This window comes from Asterias amurensis, chromosome 10 (genome assembly GCF_032118995.1).
Source record: "Asterias amurensis chromosome 10, ASM3211899v1".
Lineage (NCBI taxonomy): Eukaryota > Metazoa > Echinodermata > Asteroidea > Forcipulatida > Asteriidae > Asterias > Asterias amurensis.
The window spans coordinates 755,721-780,275 of record NC_092657.1 but is presented as its reverse complement, the minus strand read 5'-3'; the positions used below and the strand labels follow the sequence as shown (position 1 = coordinate 780,275).

At 40.3% G+C, this 24,555-nt stretch overlaps 1 protein-coding gene and 1 long non-coding RNA gene across 4 annotated transcripts; one reads left to right on the top strand and one right to left on the bottom strand.

The window, feature by feature from the left end:
* Window positions 1-2,213: 2,213 nt before the first annotated feature.
* LOC139942879 (uncharacterized) lies at window positions 2,214-3,439 on the bottom strand. Its single transcript, XR_011786711.1, has 2 exons — window positions 3,146-3,439; window positions 2,214-2,327 (listed from the first exon to the last, which is right to left on the bottom strand). It is a non-coding gene; the product is annotated as an uncharacterized lncRNA (long non-coding RNA).
* A 1,455-nt stretch (window positions 3,440-4,894) lies between these two features.
* LOC139942878 (uncharacterized) lies at window positions 4,895-22,822 on the top strand. Of its 3 annotated transcripts, none has more exons than XM_071939682.1 (13): window positions 4,895-4,978; window positions 6,730-6,886; window positions 7,911-8,074; window positions 8,814-8,905; window positions 10,082-10,303; window positions 11,173-11,339; window positions 12,913-12,987; window positions 14,108-14,172; window positions 14,435-14,520; window positions 14,978-15,169; window positions 15,921-16,018; window positions 17,190-17,661; window positions 18,597-22,822. In XM_071939682.1, the coding sequence occupies exons 2-13, from the start codon at window positions 6,749-6,751 to the stop codon at window positions 18,674-18,676; spliced, it is 1,851 nt and encodes a 616-aa protein (XP_071795783.1). In that variant the 5' UTR covers window positions 4,895-4,978; window positions 6,730-6,748; the 3' UTR covers window positions 18,677-22,822. The 3 variants fall into 3 exon arrangements, with proteins under 3 accessions (XP_071795783.1, XP_071795781.1, XP_071795782.1); XM_071939680.1 differs by having other exon boundaries at window positions 18,594-22,822; XM_071939681.1 differs by having other exon boundaries at window positions 4,914-4,988; window positions 18,594-22,822.
* The last annotated feature ends 1,733 nt before the right edge of the window (window positions 22,823-24,555 follow it).

Below are 24,555 nucleotides of genomic sequence, written 5' to 3'. Positions count from 1 at the left end.
CATAGTTATTTCGCAACTTCAACGACAAATCAAGCTCAAATTTTCACAGGTTTGTTATTTTATGCATATGTTGATATACACCAAGTGAGAAGACTGGTCTTTGACAATTACCAGTAGTGTCCACTGGCTTTAAGTAGGAAGAATATCATGACTGCTTATAAAGTAGAGAGAGACAGAGCCATTTTGTGTTCTAAATCTAATCCACAATTTATTCCTCATATAGAATTACAATCAACATTCAATCTTTGACAAACAACACATAGAATATATGAGACACTTTTATATACCCGGTTAGCATTTTCAAAGCAGGAACCGTTAACTGTTTCAATTATTGGCCAGGGATCAAACAGACCAATTCAACCAAAACAGTTATTGTTTCCGACTTCAAAAACACACCCTAGAGTCCTGTGTGCAATTTCTGTGATTTGAAACTAGAAAATTCTGATAAAATCTACCCCTTTACAACTACATGTACAGATTTCATAACAGTGGACTTCATGGTTACCCCACAGTTTTGACATCCCCATGTTCCGACACCCCTAGTGTATTTTCCTAACCCTAACGTGTAAATTATTGTGGTTTTTTTTCCCCCCGCAACATAGGGTTGTCGGATTATAGAGGTATCTGGACACAGGGTTGTAGGAACATAGGGGTGTCGGAACAGGGTTGTAGGAACCTAGGGGCGTCGGAACAGGGTTGTAGGAACCATGGGGTGTCGGAACAGGGTTGTCGGAACATAGGGCTCTCTGAATATAAAGCAGTCACTGACTTCATTATGGAACAGTAATACAAGCTTTCCTGTGATAAAAAGTAATGGCTTTTTGTATTGCATTGCACTTTAGAGTTGTCAATGTTTCATTTGCCAGTTTACAAGGACAAATGGAGGAAATCGTATGGCTTGTTAGGTGACCCAGGTCATGGTCAGTGGCCATTATGAGGCTTAGTATAAAAGGTCATCAAGAGTTTTGCTTTGGAGGATCTACTTTGTTAGTCTATAATGCACTGATTCTAATAACAAAAACTAATGTGTAAACACTATGAGTGCGTTTTGGCGACCCCAACCAAAAACTGTTTCTGATGTCATAACCAAAACGGTAACCGAGCTCACAACTCGGTTATCGTTCAGTATGAACAGCAGAACCAACGACCAACAACCGAAACAGTTTATGGTTGGGGTAGCCAAAACGCACTCCATAACATTGAATGAGTCTCATGTTAAAACTTGAAAGGGGTACAGGGCCTAAATTCATAAAGCCTGTAAGCACCAAACGGTGCTAAGCACAGTCAAATATTATTTCCGATGTGAATTTTAGAAGTTTACCACCAGGGTTTTTCTATTTCAGTTGGACAGTTCTAAACACAACTTTACTAACACAAACAATTAAAAAAACATGATAAATATTGCAACTTTTCAAAACATAACATAAATAGGTGTGGTTTATAACTTGAACATAGAAAACTGGCAATAGTTCTCAGCCTTGAAAATATTAATTTAATTTCAACACACTTAATTTTTTCGATGGCATCCTGTGTTACAGTGCTTTGATTTGTGTCGACTCAAAAACACACTGAACAAAGCTTTGGATGAAACAAGAAAATATTGTGTGGCCGTATCTGGAACATATTTTGATGACTCATGATCATAAACAAGTTTGAGCTTCGGTCCTTTGTTTGCATTTCCGTGGAGTGTAGATAGGTTGGATGGGATGCACAGTATGGCAAGATTTCTTTCTTTGTCTTAAATATAATGGCTGGTGCTGAGAGAGTTTACACTTCCGTTTCCATGGTTATCCAGGTGATTATGTTAATAACAGCATTTCATCTGAAAGTATAAAACAACAATGCTTTAAAATTAGTTGTTCAGGGGTTTGTAAAGGGTACCGGTCACTTTGGCACCTTGCAAACTCGGCACCCACAAACTTTGCACATGCACAAATACAAAGTGACCCCATCCAGCAAACAGATAGTCAATGATTGCTTGGGTGCCGAGTTTGTTAGTCGAAAATAGGCCGGTGCCGAGTTCGTATAGTATCACCATTCTTTGTGCCGAGTTTGCAAGGTGTCTTCGAGTTTGCGAGATGCCAAAGTGTCTGGTGTTCTTTGTAAACCAAACCTCTTATCATTACATGAAAAGGCTAGTTGGTCATGAGAGCTAGAGTGCACCAATACAGAGAGGGAAATTTTAAGGTCTCATAAAACGGTAAATAAAATACCTGTAAAGTCAGATGATGGTGCAGCCTTTCTTGTCTTTGAAGGGGTTACCAGTTAAGTATACACCGGTAAGCAGAGCATCATTGTTGGCATTGTTCTCACAGTACTGCTGCAAGCTACAATAAAGTAAACAAAGAACAGTCAATCATCAACATTCACTTCTCCTTCATAATAGGGTATTTTTTGTCACAAAAAGAAAAATGTTTTATTTGTAGACATTTGATTCAGCTGATTAATCCCAGTGGACGTTTATCTTTGAGAGGAGCTGATGCCTAGCGTCTGCGATGTCATTGCCACTTATGTCCGGTTGACTTTAATTACCAAAAATTCAATATGGAGTTCATCTATATATCAAGTGAAGATTTCCTGTGTGTATGATATTGATAGTGAAGTAAAAACAGTGCTTTCAAGGTTAAGTTGAAAACCACACTGTTTAATCTCGCCTATGTGTAATTGGTCTATTTGTCTTATTTTCCTTGCTGTGTGTGGTTCCCCCTCCTGTGCGCATTGAGCACCTCATTTTGGTGGATTTTGGCGCCCTATAAATATTCTTTATTATTAATATTATTAATTATAATTTGTATACCAATGAATGACCAACAGTTTAGGTTGCATCAGTTTCCGAATTGATCCTACGCAATTGTTTTTAATGTTGTTAGGCCTAGTCAGAACAAACAATATCATTATACAAGATACCTATATGTTATTATCAAATTACAGGGTTCTCTTGACAGAAAGATCATCTAAATAAAAAATAAAAAAGTACGGCTCTCCACCAAGCAATCAAGCAGATGTTCAATTGTGAAGGTCGACCAGTCTTTCCTACACAAAAAAGAGGTCGAGCTGTCTTTCCTACACAAAAATGTTTTAATTAATGAAATACACAAGCCCTTTCTATGTTCCCTGCCACTTTTTGCTCAAAGTTTAAACTTACTCTTCGGCAGCTTGAGAAACCTTCATTCTATCCACACCAGCTTCTCGCCTGAGCTGTTCAACCGTTTTCTTCATGGTCATTTCCCCACTCATTTTTACAAAATTGTTTTTCTTGACCGAGCTGGTTTATTGTCGAGAAAAAAAAATGGCGATTGATTTTAGACTTTGATTCCAGTCGGCGTGAATATTATACCACAGTCTTACCGTCCGTAGAGCTTTGTTGAGGGCGGGCTTTTAAATTTGTGGTGTGCCAAGTTTTGTGCAGTTAGTCTTGGTCCCAAGATGTCGACATGTCTCACAGACGTTAGAATAGGCATTATTGTATCTCATAGTTGAGGGCGCTATGCAATCCTAACGGTCCTGCTAAAAAACGATGACCCAAGTATTTATTGAGCAGTGATGGACCAATGATATGGCGTTATTCCTGTGCCCATTGCTTTCTGCACACTGTGCACAAAGCAACGGGTACAGGAATATTGCCATATCCCGGGTCCACAGCACGTAAATGTAACGGTCTGTCTTCTCATATACTGTGCACAAGCAATGGGTACAGGAATATTGCCATATCCCGGGTCCACAGCACGAAAATGTAACGGTCTGTTTTCTCATATACTGTGCACAAGCAATGGGTACAGGAATATTGCCATATCACGGGTCCACAAGTAATTAATGAGTACAGGAATATTGCCATAGCACGGATCCCACAGCATGTAAATTTAACGGTCTGCTATGGTGGCCCCGAAGGGACATCGCATAACGCAAACGTGTGCGCACACGTATGCAATGTCGTGAAACAAATCGCGAATATATGCGCACACGTATACAATATCGTGAAACAATTCGCGAATATGTGCGCACACGTATGCAATGTCGTGAAACAATTCACGAATATGTGCGCACACGTATGCAATGTCGTGAAACAAATCGCGAATATGTGCGCACACGTATACAATCTCTAGAACCAAATCGTGAATATGTGCGCACACGTATGCAATTTCGTGAACCAAATCGTGAATATGTGCGCACACGAGTGCGATTTGTTTTGCAATGTCGTGAATTTTATTGCATACCATGTTGCATACCATTAGGATGATGTCATAGTTGTGGATAATTTGTTACCGATCTAGGGAGTACTGTGGCGCTACAGCAGGCTCCCTCTGTAAAGCATGTGTATACCCAGGAACTTGGCACCAGGCCAAGGACGACCACACGCCTCGCTTGCCTCACAACAAAGACTACTGTTGCAATGACTACCGCTTATCTCACTGTTGGAAAGAAACCCCCCAGATCATTAGACATTTTATTCAAAGGTATGCAACATGGTATGCAATAAAATTCACGACATCGCAAATAATATTCGCAGACGTGTGCGCACATATTCGCGAATTGTTTCGCGACATTGCATACGTGTGCGCACATATTCGCGAATTGTTTCACGACATTGCATACGTGTGCGCACATTTTCTGCGAATTGTTTCACGACATTGCATACGTGTGCGCACATATTCGCGAATTGTTTCACGACATTGCATTCGTGTGCGCACATATTTGCGAATTGTTTCACGACATTGCATACGTATGCGCACACGTTTGCGATATGTGATGTCCCTTCAGGGCCACCATAGTCTGCAGTATATTATAGGAGGGAAGTGCAACGGCGCCACCTGTTGACACCGACAAACAATTTCTTACGACGACTGTTGTATGTTTCATGCATGCCAGACAAGAATTTCACAGAACAGTCCAAATTAATTCATTAACGTTGCTAGGGCGCCATCACGTCGATTTGTTTTGACATCAGCAGAAAGTGTGAGATTTTTCTGGACAGAACGGAGTAAGTAAAGGTGTGACAAATTTGACTTTTTAGAAGGAAACTTTCATAAGAAGGCATATAATGTGATAAATTACACTTTGCATTGTTATTATTTGATGTATTTTGGCAACTTAGCTCCATGCTTAGACTGTGTTTTCCATTCAGGAAAAACGGTAAGAAAATGCCCCTGCTTGCTTGCTGCAATTTCTTTCGGAAGTAAACAACATCATAAATTTTAAAAACATGATTGATAATTTGAAAAGGTAGTGACTTACCCGTAATAGCTAGGAGTGGGGAAACCAACAATTGCAAAGAATTTGTTGTAGGCCTACCTGGTCCCTTAAAAAAGAAAAATTAGTCCCCCAGAGATTCTGTCCCCCATTTTAGGTAGGAAAATTAAATGTCATTGTCAATGACTGGGTTGCTGAGTGATTGTGAAGGAGGTGAAATCGTAGAGGGCGCTATCAAAAAAGTGCAAAAAATAGTTAATGGGCTGATGTTTCGACCCTGGCAGAATATTTCTCGAAGGGTAAATGACAACGCAACAAACATGAACAGGGGTGGGTTTCACATCGGTAGTCCTAAGTTAGGACTAGTTCTAGGCAATGCTAAGAGATAGGACTGGTCCTAAGTTAGGACCAGTAACTCATCCTAACTTTAGGACTGGTCCTATCTCTTAGCATTGCCTAGGACTAGTCCTAAGTTAGGACTACTCCTAGAACTATTTCGGTTTCGTCCGGCTATCGTCTCCCGTAACCTCATTGCTTTATATCTCTTACGCGTTAAACGATCATGGTTCAATCATGGTTCAATCATTGTTCAATGAATTTTGGAATCAGAAATCTCTTTTTACTTTTATTTTAATCTCGCCAAATTTAGGCTCTATGTGTCCTTTGATATCTCAATGTCCGAGGGGGCCACTATAGAACCCACTCCGCAATCTCAAAAAATGTTAAAAGTTAGTAATTCAGTCCCCAAATACTCCGTGTTACCACTACACTACAAATGCTGATTGTCCCCGAATTCTGCCGAAGGCATCGCGAAGTCACGACACGTGACGAGCGTGTGCATATCATATTTTTTCCATGACAAACGTGGAGAATTTTTGCACACATTCGGTTGTCCTAGAATTAAAAAAAACACTCGATCCGTGCTTTGTGTACAAAATATATAAACACACGTCTAGGAATCAGACGTCTGGTTCCCAGATGCGTGTTCATATGTTTTTGTACGCAAAGCACGGATCAAGTGTTTTTTTTTTATTCTAGGACAAACGTGGGTAGATAATTCTCCACGTTTGTCCTGGGAAAAAAATAATATGCGCACGCTCGTCACGTGTCGTGACTTCGCGATGCCTTCGGGGACAATCAGCATTTGTAGTGTAGGGTAACACAGAGTATTTGGGGACTGAATTACGGTTAGAATTGATAACTTTTAACATTTTTTGAGATTGCGGAGTGGGTTCTGTGGTCGCCCCCTCGGACATTGCGATATCAAAGGACACATATAGAGCCTAATTTTGGCGAGATTAAAATAAAAATAAAGAGAGATTTCCGATTCCAAAATTCATTGAACAATGATTGAACCATGATCGTTTAACGCGTAAGAGATATAAACCTATGAGGTTACGGAAGACGATAGCCGGACGAAACCCAAATAGTTCTAGGAGTAAGTTAGGACTACCTTTGTGAAACCCACCCCAGGTAACTAAGTGAAGCATAAGCAGTGCATTTTGTGTAGTAACACAATTTTTCAATTAATTTTTACTTTAGAAGCAGTGAACTTTACAAGATGCCAGTGATCGTTGAGTTACCTGATGACCCACCACCAGTGACCTCTGACCCACAGCTACTGACCTCTGACGATAACCCACCTCCTCTTGGGGACCATCCCCTAGATCTGCAGCCAGAAAATGTTTCTCCAGGAAAGGTAATTTGAAACAGCATTTTTTGATTTTGTGTAATAATAATGCAGGCCCAGGCCAGGATTTTCTGCTTTAAGGTAAGGCCATTTTTATTAAGGGCACTAGTATTTAAAGAACTTGAAGTTCATGGGAACCTTCTGAAGGGGCACCGGGGCCAAGACTAGGGCAATAGAGACCTTGACCTCAAAGTCCATCCTGTGCGATTTCAGGGCCCAATTTCATAAACCAGTGTAAGGCAGTGGACACTATTGGTAATTACTCAAAATAATTATTAGCATAAAACCTTTTTTGGTGACGAGTAATGGGGAGGTAGATGATATAAAACATTGTAAGAAACGGCTCCCTCTGAAGTGCCATAGTTTTCGAGAAAGAAGTAATTTTCCACGAATTTGATTTCGAGACCTCAGATTTAGAACTTGAGGTCACGAAATCAACCATCTAAACGCACACAACTTCGTGTGACAAGGGTGTTTTTTCTTTCATTATTATCTCGCAAGTTCGATGACCGATTGAGCTCAAATTTTCACAGGTTTGTTATTGTATGCATATGTTGAGATACACCAACTGTAAAGGCAAGTCTTTGACAATTTCCAATAGTGTCCACTGCCTTTAAGCGGAAAAAAACTTATTTGCTCGACAAAAAATAAGTAGGACACCAGTCGCAACAGTGTAAACTTTACGGAGTGTTGGCTGATAACTGTTGCTGCTAAGCAAGATTTGTCTATGCTTAACAAGTTTTTGTGCTTACACAGGCTTTATGAAATAGTTGGCCCATGTCTGATACTCTAGTCTTTTCCCATGAATTTAGAAACTACTTACTAAGATCAGTATGAAGTTCCTACGGATGTGGACCCAGTGACTGGAACTAGATTCCTTTTTTTGAAATTTTGACATTATCGGCTAGATGACTGATAATGTCAAAATTTTGAGAGAAAAAATAGGAGTCTAGCGCCCCAGTCACTGGGTCTACTACGGATGACTGAATATTTAGAAGAATAAAACCGACCTGTCTTTGTTTATTTCTTTCAGGTCAGTCTGAAAAAAACAACTGGTAACTCGATCTTTATAACAGAAAGTTCATCGGGAGAGAAGCTGAAAGAAGTAGAATTACAATCTTCAGACGTCAACGTGGAATCTAAAGAGATCACTCAAGAAACTACTAAGAAAGAAGAGAATTTGGACGGCTACCCAAGGTATCTTTTTTATATCTATCATCCTCTGGAGATCTTAAGTACAGGCCTTGAAATAACCAACAGGGGTCAATTTCACAAAGAGTCCTAACATAGGACTAGTCCTAGGAGATATCAAAAACGTATAGCTAGTCCTAAGTTAGGACGAGTAACTTGAGATAAGACTAGTTGCACCCACAACAATTGCCGTGGTGCCCTGTGCTTTTGCTGGCGTACCCTCTTCAAGGTTTCAATACAAATTAATACTTTCCTCATAAAGGTGCCCCCTCACCAGAGGAAAATTGCTGTGACTCTTCAAGAGCAAAGTTCAAGGCCTGGGCCCAACTTCATAGAGCTGCTAAAAAAATTTGCTTAGCATAAAATTTCTTCCTTGATAAAAACATGATTTACCAACCAAATTTCCATTTGTTGCATATTGCTTGTTACTGGTATTCAGCTTTTTGCTTATCCTGAAAATAATGTGGAAATTTGGTTGGTAATCCTGTTTTTATCAAGGGAAACATTAGATGCTAAGCAAATTTTTGTGCTTAGCAGCTCTATGAAATAGGGCCCTGGTAATGTACACAATGCCTAGTTTTCTTGCTTACCTGAGAAATACACTAATGCTTTAGCAAATTTGTTTGCTATAGTTAGCACAGAAACGCTCACACTTAAGCAGTGTTATGAAGCTGGCCCCTGTATCTCAGTTTTAGACTTGTTTTGGCAGACATGACTCTTACCCCTAAATCTCATCTATGCCTAGGATAACAGTGAAGTCGCTGCAGCAGCATTGCAAGCAACACAAACTCTACCGTACACCGGAGCTTAATGACGTCTTGTACCTTCACTACAAAGGTAAGTAGGATTTGAAACCTTGGTGTGATTATAATCAAGTGAGGTTTGCAGTAGCACCATGTAAAAAAAATCTCTTTTGAGTAGTGTTGACCGGTGGTTGACAAACTCAACATTTCGATCAGTTTGCTCTGATCATCTTCAAGAGAATGCTTTCACTCTGTTGATAGATAATGCCTTGTTGAAGATTGGTTGTTGGGCTTGGCTCGGTGGTAATCGAACAGGAAGCTTGAACAAGAACTGGATAAGCTGAGCTGTCTCACTCAGGTTTCCGGTCTCCAGTGATCTCTAGCAGTCCCGCAACCGAAAAGATCATGGGGTGATCGAGCATTAGCTCCTGCCGCCCCCTTGCTTGTGGAACAAACTTCCCAACTCAGTGAAGACGTGTGGAACTGTTGATGATTTCAAGACCAAACTGAAGACACACCTTTTAAAGCCATTATACACTTTCGGTAAACAGTATTGTTCAAGCCCCACACTTCGTGTATCACAACTTGTATATAAAATAACAAACCTTTGAAAATTTAGGCTCAATCGGGCATCGGAGTCGGGAGAAAATAACGGGAAAACCCACTCTTGTTTCCGCGCGTTTCGCCATGTCATGACATGTGTTTAAAAATCTCGCTATCGAGAATTGATATTGTTTTAATGTTTTCTCAAAAAGTAAAGTATTTCATGAAACAATATTTCAAGAGAAGTCTTTCACCATTACCTTCTGTAAACCCTGTAAATTAGTTGTAAATTTGTGAAATTTTTTTGTACCGAAAGTGTATAATGGCTTTAAGTACCATTGTTAATTATCTTTTCTTCTTGTTAGCGCGTTGAGCACCCCTTGGGCGGATATGTTTCTGCGTCTGGTGTTTCTGTTCAGCAGAGTGTGGGTTCGAATCCTGGTCGTGACACTTGTGTCCTTGAGCAAGACACTTATACTATAAATGCCTGTGCATGGGTACCTGTGAGGGTAGAGATGGTTCTTGTAATTGATCTAGCTTCTTGCGCTACATATTTGGCTGCACATGCTGTATACTTCCCAGGGAGCTGAGATGGTTTAAGGAAAGAATTAAGGCCCAGTGACCAGGGGTAATAATGTGGAAGCGCTTTGAGACGCCCTTCGGGTGTGTAAAGCGCTATGTAAAAACCGATCATTATTATTATTTTCCCAATTTTTTTTTCTTGTAGGATATATCAAGATTGAGAATCTTGACAAGTACACCGGATTGAAGGCCCTCTACTTGGAATGCAACGGAATCCGTGTCATTGAGAACTTTGAGAATCAAACGGAGATGCGATGTTTGTACCTCCAGCAGAACGTGCTCAAAGGGATTCAGAACCTGGAGTCTATGCAGAAACTGGACACCTTGAACCTCAGTCACAACCACATTGACAAGATTGAGAACTTAGGTATTGTTTAACCTGTTGACTCTTGACCTCTCCCATGTTAACCAATCCAAAAGTCCATGCTGAAACTGCAACTTCTAAGGGTCTTGTCACATGAGGCATTTTTTACAGGCAACTTAATAAAGGCAACCAACTGCGGTGCTTGCTACCAAACCACTTTTGTAGCACACAAGTAATTTTAATAACATTGTTGTACAATCCCTAAGAATATGTGAACTGTCAAATGTGAATAGATTCTGTTTTTGGAGATTGTCTGGAACTGGTTGATTGTACATTGCCTTGTGTGACATGACCCTTAGCTTGGTAATCTGTTTGTAACTTCTAAACATAATCCCAGTTGGACACTTGTGTCCTTAAAAGCTAGACACTTAACCATGATGCCTCGACCTTTGGATGGGATGTAAAGCCATTGGTCCTGTGTATTGTGTAACGCACATAATAGAGCCCAGTGCACTTATCGAAAAGAGAAGGGGTTCGCCCCGGTGTTCCTGGTTTGATTGGCAGCATATTGTGTCATGGTACCTTGTAAACCATTACATGGTGCTATGTAAAGGCCGAGTTATAGTCGGTCGCACGATGGTCGGGCGTCGGAAATTGTGACACGCGATCATAAAAAGACACGGTTTTTAGGCCTCAGTCTTAGGATTGCACGCAAGATTTCCGTCGCGCGACCATCGCGCGACCGACTATAAACCGGCCTTTAAAGGAGTAGGTTTCATAATACAAAAATTGAGTTCCACAATTGAGTTCCTTGCTGCAGGAAAATACTGAATGTTGAGGAACGTCACTGACTGAATGGATATGCTTGCTGTATAAGAAGCCACTATTATTGTTATAAAGGTGAATTAATTGTCTGTGTTCATTTCTTTCAGCTTGTCTTCCTAAGTTGAACACCCTCCAGATTTCTCACAATCGTCTGTCGACTGCTTCCGATATTCAGGAGTTGGAGCGATGCGACAACCTCAGCGTTGTGGATATGTCTCATAATAGACTGGAAGACCCGGAAATTGTTAATGTTCTCGCTAACATGAAGATATGTGTAAGTTAGAGCACTTTGCCACCATATCTCTCAGAAGGACTCCAACCCCATATTTCCAACCGCCAGTCTATGCGATCTAATAACAAACATCTTTTAAGGAAACTCTTGCCAAAACATCATGGGGTGAAAGATCATTTACTTCTGTTGCCCCTTCATTATGGAACGACTTGCCGAATCAATAGCTTTGTTCAAAACTTCGCTCAAGACTCACCTAATGAGGACTTCATAACTTTCCCTTTATTATGCAGGCATGCAACTGCCCGATGAAAAAAAAAGAGGAAACTTTTCGAGACCCACAATGGTACCCTAAAAAATGTTATGCTCTTAGGTTCATTGTTAGCATGTAAGACAAAGTGGAGTGTTTTATACAACTAAAATAACATGGAAAAAACACCTTGCCTATGTATGCACCGTAATTAAGTTGAGGAAAACTAACTATAGTTGTCCAGATAATTATGAAATTTGCATAAAATTATTATTCCCCCCCCCACCCCAAAATAGAAAAAAAAAAAAAAAAAAAATAATCTTTTTTTTTTTTTGGGGGGGGGGGAATAATAATTTTATGCAAATTTCATAACTACCTGGGAAACAATAGTTACTTTTCCTCAACTTAATCAACTCCCGATGCTTTGCCACCTTACAATGGTCGGTGCGAGCCACTTGTCCCCGCTTGCCGTCGTTAAATCTCCCTCTTGCACACCACACAATATGCCATTCCTGGCTTGTCCACTTTCCGGACGGTTTCGGAGAGCAGTTTACCGTCTACGTCTTTTTTTTTCCCAACCAGAACCACTTCCAGGTATTTTTTACTCCTTTATCTATGGCTTTAATTTGGCCAGGTACCACTCGGTCCCGCTCTAAAATATAATTTCTTTTGGATGTCATTTTGACGGACGTTTGAAGATGCGACTGTTTCGTAACGCAATGTGAGACAAGCACACAGTATACATGTATGTTTGGTAACTAACTCACACACACATACATGTACAACATGTATATACTATTGCAAAACAGCGGGACCAGACGAAGACACGACCTTAGACTCATTTCAAGGCTGTATAATAACTTGGTTTAGCACACAACTCGCCCGCGCCACGGGGTGCGTTCCACTGTTCCAGATTTTTCGACCGTAAACACGGCTATTAATGACCGCACGCAGTGTAAACGTATGCATTGCTTGCTGTTGGCTTTAGATTGACCATGCAGTAGAATGGATTGCGTACCGAGGCAGAGGCCAGACCATGTGTTACGATGCATTGTTGTATTTGTTTTAAGATCGCGCTAACCGCGGAATGTCTTTTTTTAGCGCTAATCATATTTTTAAAAACGCAGAATTCCGCGGAAACGCGGAAGAGTTGCATGCCTGCTATTCACTGTGTCATGAGCATCTTTAGATGTTTCCGGCGCATTATAAATGCCCATTATTATTATTATTATTACTACCAACAAAACAAACATTCTTCTAAAGAGATGTGCGCATGGTGCTACTGCAAACCTTACCTAATTATACTACCGCCATGACCACCATGCAAAGTTTCAAACCCTACTTAAGGTGTATTTTCTTGTATTTCAGAGAGTGTTGAACCTGATGGGAAATCCAGTCGTTAAGAAGATTAAGAATTACAGGAAGACTCTCATTCTCAGATTGGTAAGAACTCTTAATATCCAATATTTAATGGTGCAAGTAGTATGTCACTCTCAGTGAAAGCTGAGCCGAAGTGATTAGCTTTCAGGCTTCTCAGATGCAACCTGGGTGGAGAGGAGCAATTATGATCAGTGTTGCGACTCACCAGGCCAGGATTTGAACCCACATTCTGTAAAATACAGAACTTGAGTCCACTGTCCTAGACACTCTGCCAGATACCCCTCGATCAAAGATATGGACAAAATAGGGAGACCGACATCATAAAGCCTGGTTCATACTTCCTGCGAATGCGTTGCGAATTTGACCTGAATTTGACGTCACAACTCTGTTTTCGCAGTGATATATGCAAGAAAGTTATACACAACTCAACCCCTGCGAACTATTTGTAACGACTACGTGACACCATTATTCGTATCACATTCGCATTTGTAGGTAGTATGAACTGGGCTTTCGGATTAGATGGTTCAGTAGAGCACTAGGGATGGATTTCACAAAGAGTTAGGACTAGTCCTAAGAGATATCGAAAACGTACAGCTAGTCCTAAGTTAGGACTAGTAACTCGTCCTAACTCGAGATAAGACTAGTCCTAACTCTTTGTGAAATCCACCCCAGCTCTCTCTTCTCTTAAGTCCATTAGGACGTCCACCGTCCCGTGGTGGTCCGAGAAACGAACTCCCTCCAAGCCTCCCTGTCCAGCCGTCGATTTCCCCTAATTCTTTCTAACTTAGGATTATTCTCAGGACTAAGGACGAGTTACGTTCCATATCTGAAGACGTGGGACGAATTGAACCCATCCCAATTTAGGATGGGTTACTCATCCTAACTAAAGATAGGATTAATGCTAGCGTTTCATGAAATCAGCTGCTTTGCTGTGGCCTTAGCTCTTGTATGCTACTTTAAGTGCTCGAATTTTGTCAGTCCATCTAGCTTTCGCCTTCTTCTTCCAGTGCGACCAGCAACACATCTTTCCATGCACTGCTTCTCGAGCACCAGCACTTTGGATAAAATGTACCCAGTCAATTTCCCCTGTGGTTTTAACAGTTATATCATAGGAAACTGTTTTTAGCTTTGATTACTGATGAGCAGGGGAGTTAATTATTATTATTGTGGTTTTTTTCTTCAGAGAAATCTGACGTACTTGGACGACCGCCCAGTTTTTCCACGGGAGCGAGCTTGTACAGAAGCTTGGTAAGTACATACAAAGTTAATAATAATAGTTTTTAGTTTGTAAGCAGAAATATTGTGTTAAGCAACAGGGCCCAAGTTTACAGGAGACGAGGAGAGTATACTGTTTAAAATGACGAGACCAAAGCGCCTCTATTCAGAGCTAACACAAGAGAATTATGACATGCTTGTACCCACAAGTTTATTATTTATAGTTTGTTCTTATCCTTCAAACCGTGCAAAGCTTCACACATATCACGAGTGAGTTTGTCTGTTTTTTCCTCAGGCTTCAAGGAGGCAGGGAAGCTGAGAAAGAAGAACGACAACGTTGGATTAACAACGAAAGAGCAAAGATACAGGCCAGCGTTGATGGTAAGGGTTGCCTTAGACATGTCCGTCGCATTGTTTTGAGGGATCTGATATACTTCTTGGGCCAGCTTCATAAAAGTCTGTGGCACTTCTCAAACCGCCAACAGAGGGCAGTAGTCATGGCTGATCAAATAGTTGAACTAGAAGTCGTCTCAGTCTCAATCCTTTAGGGCCATTATGCCAACAGTCTGTAAGCAGAATTATTGTGCTAAGCAACATGGCCCAATTGTTCCAAAAGCCTGTAAGCACAAAAACTTGCTTAACACAGAAAAGCTGTACCACACTTTTCAGATTAGAATTTTGGTGTATAAAAACTTGCGCATTTTTACACAACCACATTTGTTCGAAGTGAAGTCTTTCTCAAAATGACTATTGTCAAAGCTGCAGTAGGCTTCTAACCAAAAGTTTTTCTTTCTTTAAGTTTAAGGTTGATTACTAAACTTATTCTTCCCTTTAACAGCTTTATTGGAGATACGCAATCGAGCCCAAGCTGCTCGAAAACAAAAAGAAGAAGAAGAAGAAAAGAACTCCGCTCCAGAGACAAATCTCTCTCCGGCTGAAGATGAACACCTGTTTACATTTGACGTCAGTAAAGCGCCCTCTAGTGCTGAGAAGAAGACCGGGATGATGATTGAGGAGGTGACATCACAAGGTAATAATTGTCTCTTTGTGTTTTATTTAATTTCTGAAAATAAAGTAAAATCAAAGATCTTACTTGTATGCTTACAAATGAAGGTGTCGTGGCCGAAATGTTAAGAGCACTGCCAAATCAAGCTCTGAACTGTTCAATGGAGTGTGGGTTCGGGAGTTGTGACACTTATGTCTTTAAGCAAGAAACTTAACCATTGCTTTTCCTTCAGATGGGACAAGAAGGTGTATGTCCTGTGTGTTGTTATAACAACCATCAACACAGGTAAACGACCCCTGTACACACTTATCGCAAAGAGAAGGGGTTCACCCCGGTGTGTCTGGCTGTTCGACTAGTGTTTCTGGTTCATGTACTAAGCATTCTTGTTTACAGGTTTCCTAGGGCTTCTGAGCTACAGTGATTAAGAGTAACTATAAATATGAATAGTAAACTTACGGGTACAACCATGTGTAAAAACTCTTTTGAGGGAGTGTTGGCTCTGAAAAGAACCGGTTTGGTCCCAACGTTTGGAACAGTATACTCTGCTTGTCTTCAGGAGATGTTGAGACCACACCGGGTCTCAATAGAGTTTTTAAACATGGTTGTACCCGTAAGTTTACTTGTCATATTTATAGTTACTCTTATTCCCCACACCATGCAAAGCTTCAAACACCATTTACTTAAGTTCACTTTGCGGCCTCCTTGGTTTTATTACCAGAAATATATTATATTCATAAATAACACTTAAATCTAATGTTCCTTTGAATGTTTTTAGGAGACACCAAGGACCAGAAGAAGATCTTCACAACGGAATTATATGAAGAGGATGACATTGAGACCATCGACCTCAGAGAAGAGAAGATTAATATTGATGTAAGTTAGATTTCAAGATATGTGGATGTTGTCTTGAGACTTGTCACCCCCTCACCAACCCGCGAAAAAAATCACAACAAAATATCACCCCACCGAAATATTATCCCGTTACCTTGTACACTTCATTGGTTACCCGGGTCTCCAATCGCGAATTTAAACTCCTTCAACTGACATACAAATCCCCCAACCGATCTGCACTCCAGTATCTTCAAGAGTGCCTTCCATATCAACATCGTTGTACCCTCCGTTCCACAGTTCTTTCATGATACCTGCCACAGACCTGGTCCCAATATCATGGCTCTGCTGATGGCCGAATTCTGCGCTTTGCAATCACCATTCTCTGCTTACTGTAAAAGTGGTGAAATTCTGTGCTAGCTTTGTAAGCGAAGAAAGCAAAAATTCCCTGCTAAAATATGCTTGACAGAAGTGCGGAATTCCCAACTTCAGTAAGCACAAATTCTTTGCTTGTGGTAAGCAGACCAATGAAATTGGGCCCTGGTTTGATCATGATGATACAGCTACAGCCTGACATTCTGATCCTAGTAGAGTCTGTCTTGAAGGCTCAATTAAAGGGCTAGTTACACTGCAGCGATAACGAAAACAATAACGACGCAAAGAAAACGAATTCTTTTGGTTGAATAGCTCTGTGAAGAATACGTGCACACTTATTCAACCAATCAAGGCATGCATTGTTTTAATGTTCTCAATTTTGTTCTTGTTATCAAGGCCTGTGTGTGTCCACCCTTTAAGCCTTTGAGAAAGACTCTGCTAGGGACGAAATGTTGGGTCATTGATTTTATGTTCTTTTTATACTATAGGTCCTTTTGGTTGGTAAACAGTTCACAGCAGCTAAAACTATTTTCTAACTTTGATTTGTTTGATGGTTGTTTTTTTCTGAACTGTAAGGGCCTTGTCACAGGAGGCAACTTTTACATGCAGCTTGCAGGCAATCAACTGCAGTGCATCAGTGCTATAGGACCATTTTCGTAGCATATGAGTAACTTCTCAAACAAATGTCTTTATGATCCACACGAAAAATATGTGAACATTCAAATGTGCCTGGTTGGACTGGTTGGCTGTAAATTGCCTCTCGTGACACGACCCTGAAGGACCCTAGAAATGAAGATAAAATGTTCATCTTTAGATTTGGTTCATTTTGTCCTTAATGCAGGATTTACCAGAACTTGAAGACTTTGACACAGAAGAAATGCTCCCTCCTGCTGCTCCGAGAAAAATGCTCATCGAAGAAGTGACATCAGTCGAGCAACCAAGAGGAAAAATAATCATTGAAGAAATCAACCAATCCCTGAGCTCCGCTAAGATTACCGACCAATCAAATTCATCCTTACTGATGGATGATGAAGAGCCCGACGACCAATCACATCCTTTGATTCAAGAAACCAACCCATCAAAGTCAGACTTAATGGACCAATCAGAAGATGTGGAATCAATGACATCATCATCAGGAGCATCCAATAAGATTCCTTTGATTCAAGAAATATTTGAATCTAACAAGACAAAAGCCGAAGCACCGAGTCTCATCGATGAGCTCAAGAAATTTGGAGCCAGAATTCCAAACAGCTGGGAGGTCCTCGAGAACGAGAAGAAAAGAAAAGAGCAGGAAGAATCCGACAAAAGCAAAGGTACGATAAGTTTCACATTTTTTGTAGACTCAAAGTCTACTTTTTTCTTAAAGGCACTGCAGCCAATTTCATGAAACGCTTTGATTAATCCTATCTCAAGTTATGACGAGTAACTCAGGAGTAACTTGTCCTAACTTAGGATAGGTTCACTGTGTCCTATCGTCTATGGATGTGGAAGGTAACTCGTCCTAAGTCCTAAGATTAATCCTAATTTAGGAAGAGTTTGGTGAAATCGACGGCTGGACACGTTCTGTAATTACTCAAAATATTGTAAGCATAGAAAGTTACCGAGCAATAGAGAGATGTTGGCAGTATAAAACATTGTGAGAAAATACTCCCTCTGCAAGAAACATAATTTTTGAGAAGGAGGTTATTTCTCACTAAAATATTTGAATCTGAGAAAGGCTTTAGGCCTGATGCCTTTCTCAGTCATAGGAAAGCACATTTAAGTGGTCTTAGAAATAAAGATAAATGATAATGACATGATTTGAGTTGTCTAAAGGGAAGGTATATTTTTGGTAGTTACTCTTAAAATTGTTGGCAATAAAAACTTTTGGTTAGAAGCCTATGGCAGCTTTTGATAGTACAAAACTTTTTGAGAAACATTTCACTTTGAAATAATGTGGTCATGTAAAAACAGTTTTTATGCCACAAAATGCGAAGCAATACTGCAGTGACCCTTTTCAGACTGTGCATTCTTATAAGATCCTTTCCTCTTTCCGTGGACATATTCGCCCAGGATTTTTGGAAATATCTCAAAAACGCTACCACCATTTGAAAAAATTAAGTTTTCATAGGTTATTTTATTGAGTATACCGAAAAACAAAACACTTTCCCTTCAACACTTGCTCGTACAGGAGTGTCAAACGATATTGTGAACTCACTTGATTTACTTATGTTCCTTAAATTTTAATTTTTATTTTGTTTTCCAGCAGAGAAGACCACCGAGGAGAAGATATGGGAGCTAGCAGCAAACGCTGGATCAACCTTAGAACGACCTGATCCTCCACAGTGATGCGTTATCATGGTAACAGGTACCTACTTAATAGCATCTTCATCAGAGAGTTGGTGTCCAGTTGTGAATGGTGCGGCCAGAGATGTGGTTGGTACCCGCTGTCACTTTGCTAAACATGGATGGATTTTATATTTGTGTGAAAAAACTGTGACATTTTGTTGCTTTTTTCTCCCAAAGTAGGCACTGTATTAAGCTGAGACTTTCACTTCTATTGTATCTTACTTGATAATAGACCTTGCGTTCAGGGCGCCCTCACCTAGAGGTCAAAAGGAGGTTGTTCATTGGGCACTACTGTGCACCGCGCGAACAAATCTGTGTGTTTTGATTGTTTCGTCACCGTTTTACATCTAAGATGGCGGCTGCATGGCGTCAATGCATAAGGTATTTTGTGCTTGTAAGTCAGCATTACACTGACTAAAACCAAATCAACCCAACATTTAAGAAATCAAATAAACGGTCGAATGACAGAGGTAATCTATACTGTTCTTTTTCAATGAGTTGAAATTGGCAAATACTGGCCCGATAATATACTAGGGAGGTTTCGCACGTGAATGGAGACGCATACGCATACGTTTAGCTATCTGTAACCTAATGTGTAGCAAGCAGGATATCAGTGTCGACTGCACGTATCTGTATCTGTTCGGTCCTGCACTAAGCTTGGGCGGTTCCAGAAATTTGGGGCTCGGTTCCGGTTCCGAAAAAAAGCTCGGTTCTGAGACATACCCGGTTCCAATTCAATATAAAACATAAGCCACCCGTCCCGAGCTCACACATACACAATTGAGCCGATCTATTTTAACTGAAAATAACCAAGTTAATCAGACATCGGTTCCGAGCTCAAACACACACAATTGGAGCCGATCTATTTTTAAAGAAAATACCAGAATACCCACCCCAATGATCAGACATCGTGCCACAGAGCACCTATTTTCCCTGCATTTAAACAAGTCTTTGATTTAGCCGGCAGTACGATCGTTGTGTAGCAGTATGTCCGTAGTGTAGTACATCCGTAGTGCAGTACATCCGTAGTGCAGTACATCCGTAGTGCATGCAGTGTGTCGTCTCTGTACATACAAGTGTACTATGCCTGTACATCCTGTACATACATACATACATACATACATACATACATACATACATACATACAGCACTGTGTGTTTTGTGCATGGGGCAAGCTTTTATGAATATGGATATATCGGCAGCCAATCACAACGTGCTGTCTATACATGTACATGTATATGCATGACATGTACATGCATACATGTGGTGGTTGTAGAAGATGCCTATGTGTGTGCACTGTGAATGCAGCCACATGTGATAGTTGATACTCATGTCGGCTTGAAGCCTTTGCACACTGAATCTGCGGTCACCGCTTTCAACATCAAGCCTCAATTTCTAGAGCCGGTTCGTCGCAGGATCGGCTCCACAGAGCCTTTTATAATTGGGACTCGGTCTTTTAAAATCGGAACCGTCAAAAGCGGGTACCCGGTTCCACAGAAGAGTGGAACCGCAAGTCCGGTTTTCAATTTGGAACCGGGTAGAACCGGGTAACCGAAGGGACCGCCCAAGCTTATCCTGCACACAAACTCCACTATCGGGATATCAATGGTGCAGGCGCGTAGAGCAGATAGTGAGTAGCGTATGGCGTCATAATGATGCGATTCCGTCGCACTAACCGTATCCGTTCCCATGCATGTAAAACCTCCCTAATGTTGATTTATTTGATCTGTTACAGTCCCAAAAATTAAAATCTATTTACCTTTTTGATAATTTTGGTATCTTGTATTGAACTTCCAGTATCATTCCGTCCACTTTTGTATATATTGTAATTAAAAAGCATTGATAGAAACAGTAACAAAACTCTAGTTAACTGAGTTCATGTTTGGGGTTTTGAAATATTTAAAATGTATAAGATAATATGTTTTTAAGACTTAATGGTGCTGTGTTTTTAAAAACCGGTTTGTAAAAACTAAAGTTTTGTCAAAGTTATGAACTTGAAGCCACGGTAACATTATGAGATCAAGTTTAATGGCTTCTCTGACCCCCAAATATACCTTTGTATTATATCGTGTAAAATTTATAATCCAGTCATTTTTGATGGGGTTCGTTGTTAAGTTTTTTGCGCGATTATCTTTAAGATTTTCTGTATATTTGTTGATTCTGATCGATACAACTTGGGACAACGACCTGGGCCCAATTTCAAAGAGCTGCTTAAAGCTTGCACAAAAAGTAGCTAAGCACAACAAAGTCATACTTACCAGAACAGGGTTACCAGCCAAACTACCGTGTCAATTGTACAATTTGTGACTGGTATCCTGCTGATTTATGCTAAGCAGAAATTTTTTTAGCAATATTTTCTGCTTAAACAGCTTTATGAAATTGGGTCCTGGTCCACCCTTGTGTCTAGTGGTTAGACTGCATTCAGGACTTGCTTTCCACAAGGTTATGGGTTCGAATCCTACTAAGCTAACTGTAGTTCAGTGGTAGGACTGCAGGACTTGCAATCACAAGGTTGTGGGTTTGAATCCTACCAAGCTAACTGTGGTCCAGTGGTTAGACTGCAGGACTTGCAATCACAAGGATGTGGGTTCCAATCCTACCAAGCTAACCGTGGTCCAGTGGTTAGACTGCAGGACTTGCAATCACAAGGTTGTGGGTTTGAATCCTACCACGCTAACTGTGGTTCAGTGGTTAGACTGCAGGACTTGCAATCACAAGGTTGTAGGTTCGAATCCTACCAAGCTAACCGTGGCCCAGTGGTTGGAATGCAGGACTTGCAATCACAAGGTTGTAGGTTCGAATCCTACCAAGCTAACTGTGGTCCAGTGGTTAGACTGCAGGACTTGCAATCACAAGGTTGTAGGTTCAAATCCTACCAAGCTAACTGTTGTTCACTGGTAAGACTGGAGGAGTTGCAATCACATGGTTCTGGGTTCGAATCCTACCAAGCTAAATGCTGATTTCACAATGATTTATAAGTACTATATTGTCTTCTACACGGTCAACAAAAATCCTGCAACCAATGTTTACAGTTTTAACAGTGTACATAGTTACTGAATCACAAACACATGAGATTTCTGTTTTTAATTTTAAAAGAGGTCTTTTACATCTTATACTGGGTGCGTTCGATTAGCTTCCCTGGGATGACCCCGGTCTGGCCTTGTTACGTTCGAATATTGGTGTCATTCCAGGGGCTCACCCGAGTCAGCCCCCAGTGCCCTGCTTGTGGGACTGGCCCGAGGTGCATGACGTCACCACGAGAGGGCGATTGTGAACATTCGATTAGCTCTTGTCAGGGGCTCACCCTAATGAGCACTGCAGGGTCGACCCGGGAAACTAATCGAATACATCCATTCTAGCAACTTGTGCCCACTCATTGACCAATATTATTTAGCTGCTTCATGGGCAATTAATTGAGCTTGTGTGCTTTCCATTATATAACTTGAATAAGCATGCTAACCTTCTTGCACTAAGCTGGCTGCCTAATTGTATCAGTGAAATATGTTTACCCTTAAAAGCACGGGACACATTTGGAGTAAATTTCTCAAAATAATTGTTAGCATAAAAATGTATTTGGTAGCAAGCAATGGAAAGCTGTTGCTAGTATGAAAATGAGTAAAATAATTTGAGAGGGGGGGGGGGGTGGAACATTATGGGAGAAGTGACCAATAGAGTTAAACATTTGAGGTGTGCATGAAACAACAAAGTTTTAAAGTGTTCAGGTTTTATCAATGGAACTGCTGTAGCGACTGCCCATGCTCAAGTACACTAAGTAGCTAAGCATCTTGAAAAAAAATCACAGAATACAGTTGCTAGCAAAAATACCATCTGTGACTGGTGTCATGTTCATTTGTGCTTAATAGCTGGAAATTGTTAAGCAATGTTCTCTGCTTAAAACAGCTCTGAAATGCGGCACAATTATCGGGACTGAGAGTGCAACCTTTGGTCTAGGCCTGGCAAAAATATTGATATTACTTTCCATTGTTTTGTAAAGGCAGCCCAGCCTACAAGCTTTGCTTTAATGGGCCATACCTCCATACAGTTTTCAGTCTTGTAAATTCATATAGTTTGTATTTGAATATTGTGTTTGTATGGAAATAAATGTTGTTTGATTGATTGATTGATTGATCCCAAACGGAAGGTAAAGGGCGAATAAAAAGAAACTCCAGTTTTGCCGTCTTTAAATGAACTTTGAATTGTCTTATTTTTGTCTTCTGAGGACGAGGGCGGCGAGGTTGGGGGACGTTTTTATTTCTTTGTCTATTTGTATTTAGGCAAAACTGCAAGGCTTAATCTTAATAGATTTTGAGTAAAAACAAAAGTCAAGGTTTACCCTTGTGTTCAAAGCCTTGCAGGTTTTGACCGAAATTCAAATTAATGGTAAGTTTTGCAATTTCTACTAAAACAAAGTTAGCCTTTGATTAAATTTTGAAAAATCGGCCACATTTTGTTTTCTTACAAATCGGCCGAATTGTTGAAAAACGACAAGGGGTATAACCCTCGAAAATGTCTTAATGTGTATAAGACAGTCTCCAAGTTACAGGTTGCTGGAACAATAGGATGGGTCTAATTCATTTTAATCCTGATTTTAAACCGTCGTTATAGCCATAGAAGACGACTAAAAACCAAGATTTTCCTGCTCCTCGTCCTAATAAGATGGGTCTCAAATAATAATTTTAGTCCTGATTTTAAACCGTCGTACTATCCGAATTAAGGCATTATCTCAAAAAGTAGCCATCGAAGACGACTAAACCCAAGATTTGGAAAACAAAAATTTCGGTCGGTTTTTGAAAAACGACAAGGGGGAGCTTGACGTTTTTTCACCCTCGGAAATCTTTTCTCTCCGATTTGCTTCAAAATTTAAACGAAGGAAGTTCTTCATGTGTAAAAGACAGTCTCCAGGTAACAGGTTGCCGAAATAATAGGAGGGGTCTCAAATGTTCATTTTAGTCCTGATTTTAAACCGTCGTTATATCCGAATTAAGGCATTATCTCAAAAAGTTGCCATCGGAGACGACTAAAACCAAGATTTTCCTGCTCCACGCCCTCTATTACACCTATATGTGAAATTTCAGGCGATTTGGAAAACAAAAATTTCGGCCGATTTTTGAAAAAACGACAAGGGGGTAAGCTTGACGTTTTTTCACCCTCGGAAATCTTTTCTCTCCGATTTGCTTCAAAATTTAACCGAAGGAAGTTCGACATGTGTAAAAGACAGTCTCCAAGTTACAGGTTGCTGAAACAATAGGATGGGTCTCAATTTATTCATTTTAGTCCTGATTTTAAACCGTCGTTATATCCGAATTAAGGCATTATCTCAAAAAGTAGCCATCGTAGACGACTAAAACCAAGATTTTCTTGCTCCTTGCCCTCTATTACACCTATATGTGAAATTTCAGGCGATTTGGAAAACAAAAATATCGGCTGATTTTTGAAAAAACGACAAGGGGGTAAGCTTAACGTTTTTTCACCCTCGGAAATCCTTTCTCTCCGATTTGCTTCAAAATTTAACCGAAGGAAGTTCTTCATGTGTAAAAGACAGTCTGCAAGTTACAGGTTGCTGAAACAATAGGAGGGGTCTCAAATGTTCATTTTAGTCCTGATTTTAAACCGTCGTACTATCCGAAATAAGGCATTATCTCAAAAAGTAGCCATCGTAGACGACTAAAACCAAGATTTTCTTGCTCCGCGCCCTCTATTACACCTATATGTGAAATTTCAGGCGATTTGGAAAACAAAAATTTCGGCCGATTTTTGAAAAAACGACAACGGGGTAGGTAAGCTTGACGTTTTTTCACCCTCGGAAATCTTTTCTCTTCGATTTGCTTCAAAATTTAACCGAGGGAAGTTCTTCATGTGTAAAAGACAGTCTCCAAGTT

Excerpts from the sequence above, each read along its gene's own strand:
- LOC139942878 (XM_071939680.1), top strand. The coding sequence starts at position 6,749 with ATGCCAGTGATCGTTGAGTTACCTGATGACCCACCACCAGTGACCTCT. Across the intron at positions 6,887-7,910 it reads AAAATGTTTCTCCAGGAAAG|GTCAGTCTGAAAAAAACAAC; the intron begins GTAATTTGAAAC and ends TATTTCTTTCAG. Across the intron at positions 16,019-17,189 it reads AAGAGAAGATTAATATTGAT|GATTTACCAGAACTTGAAGA; the intron begins GTAAGTTAGATT and ends TCCTTAATGCAG.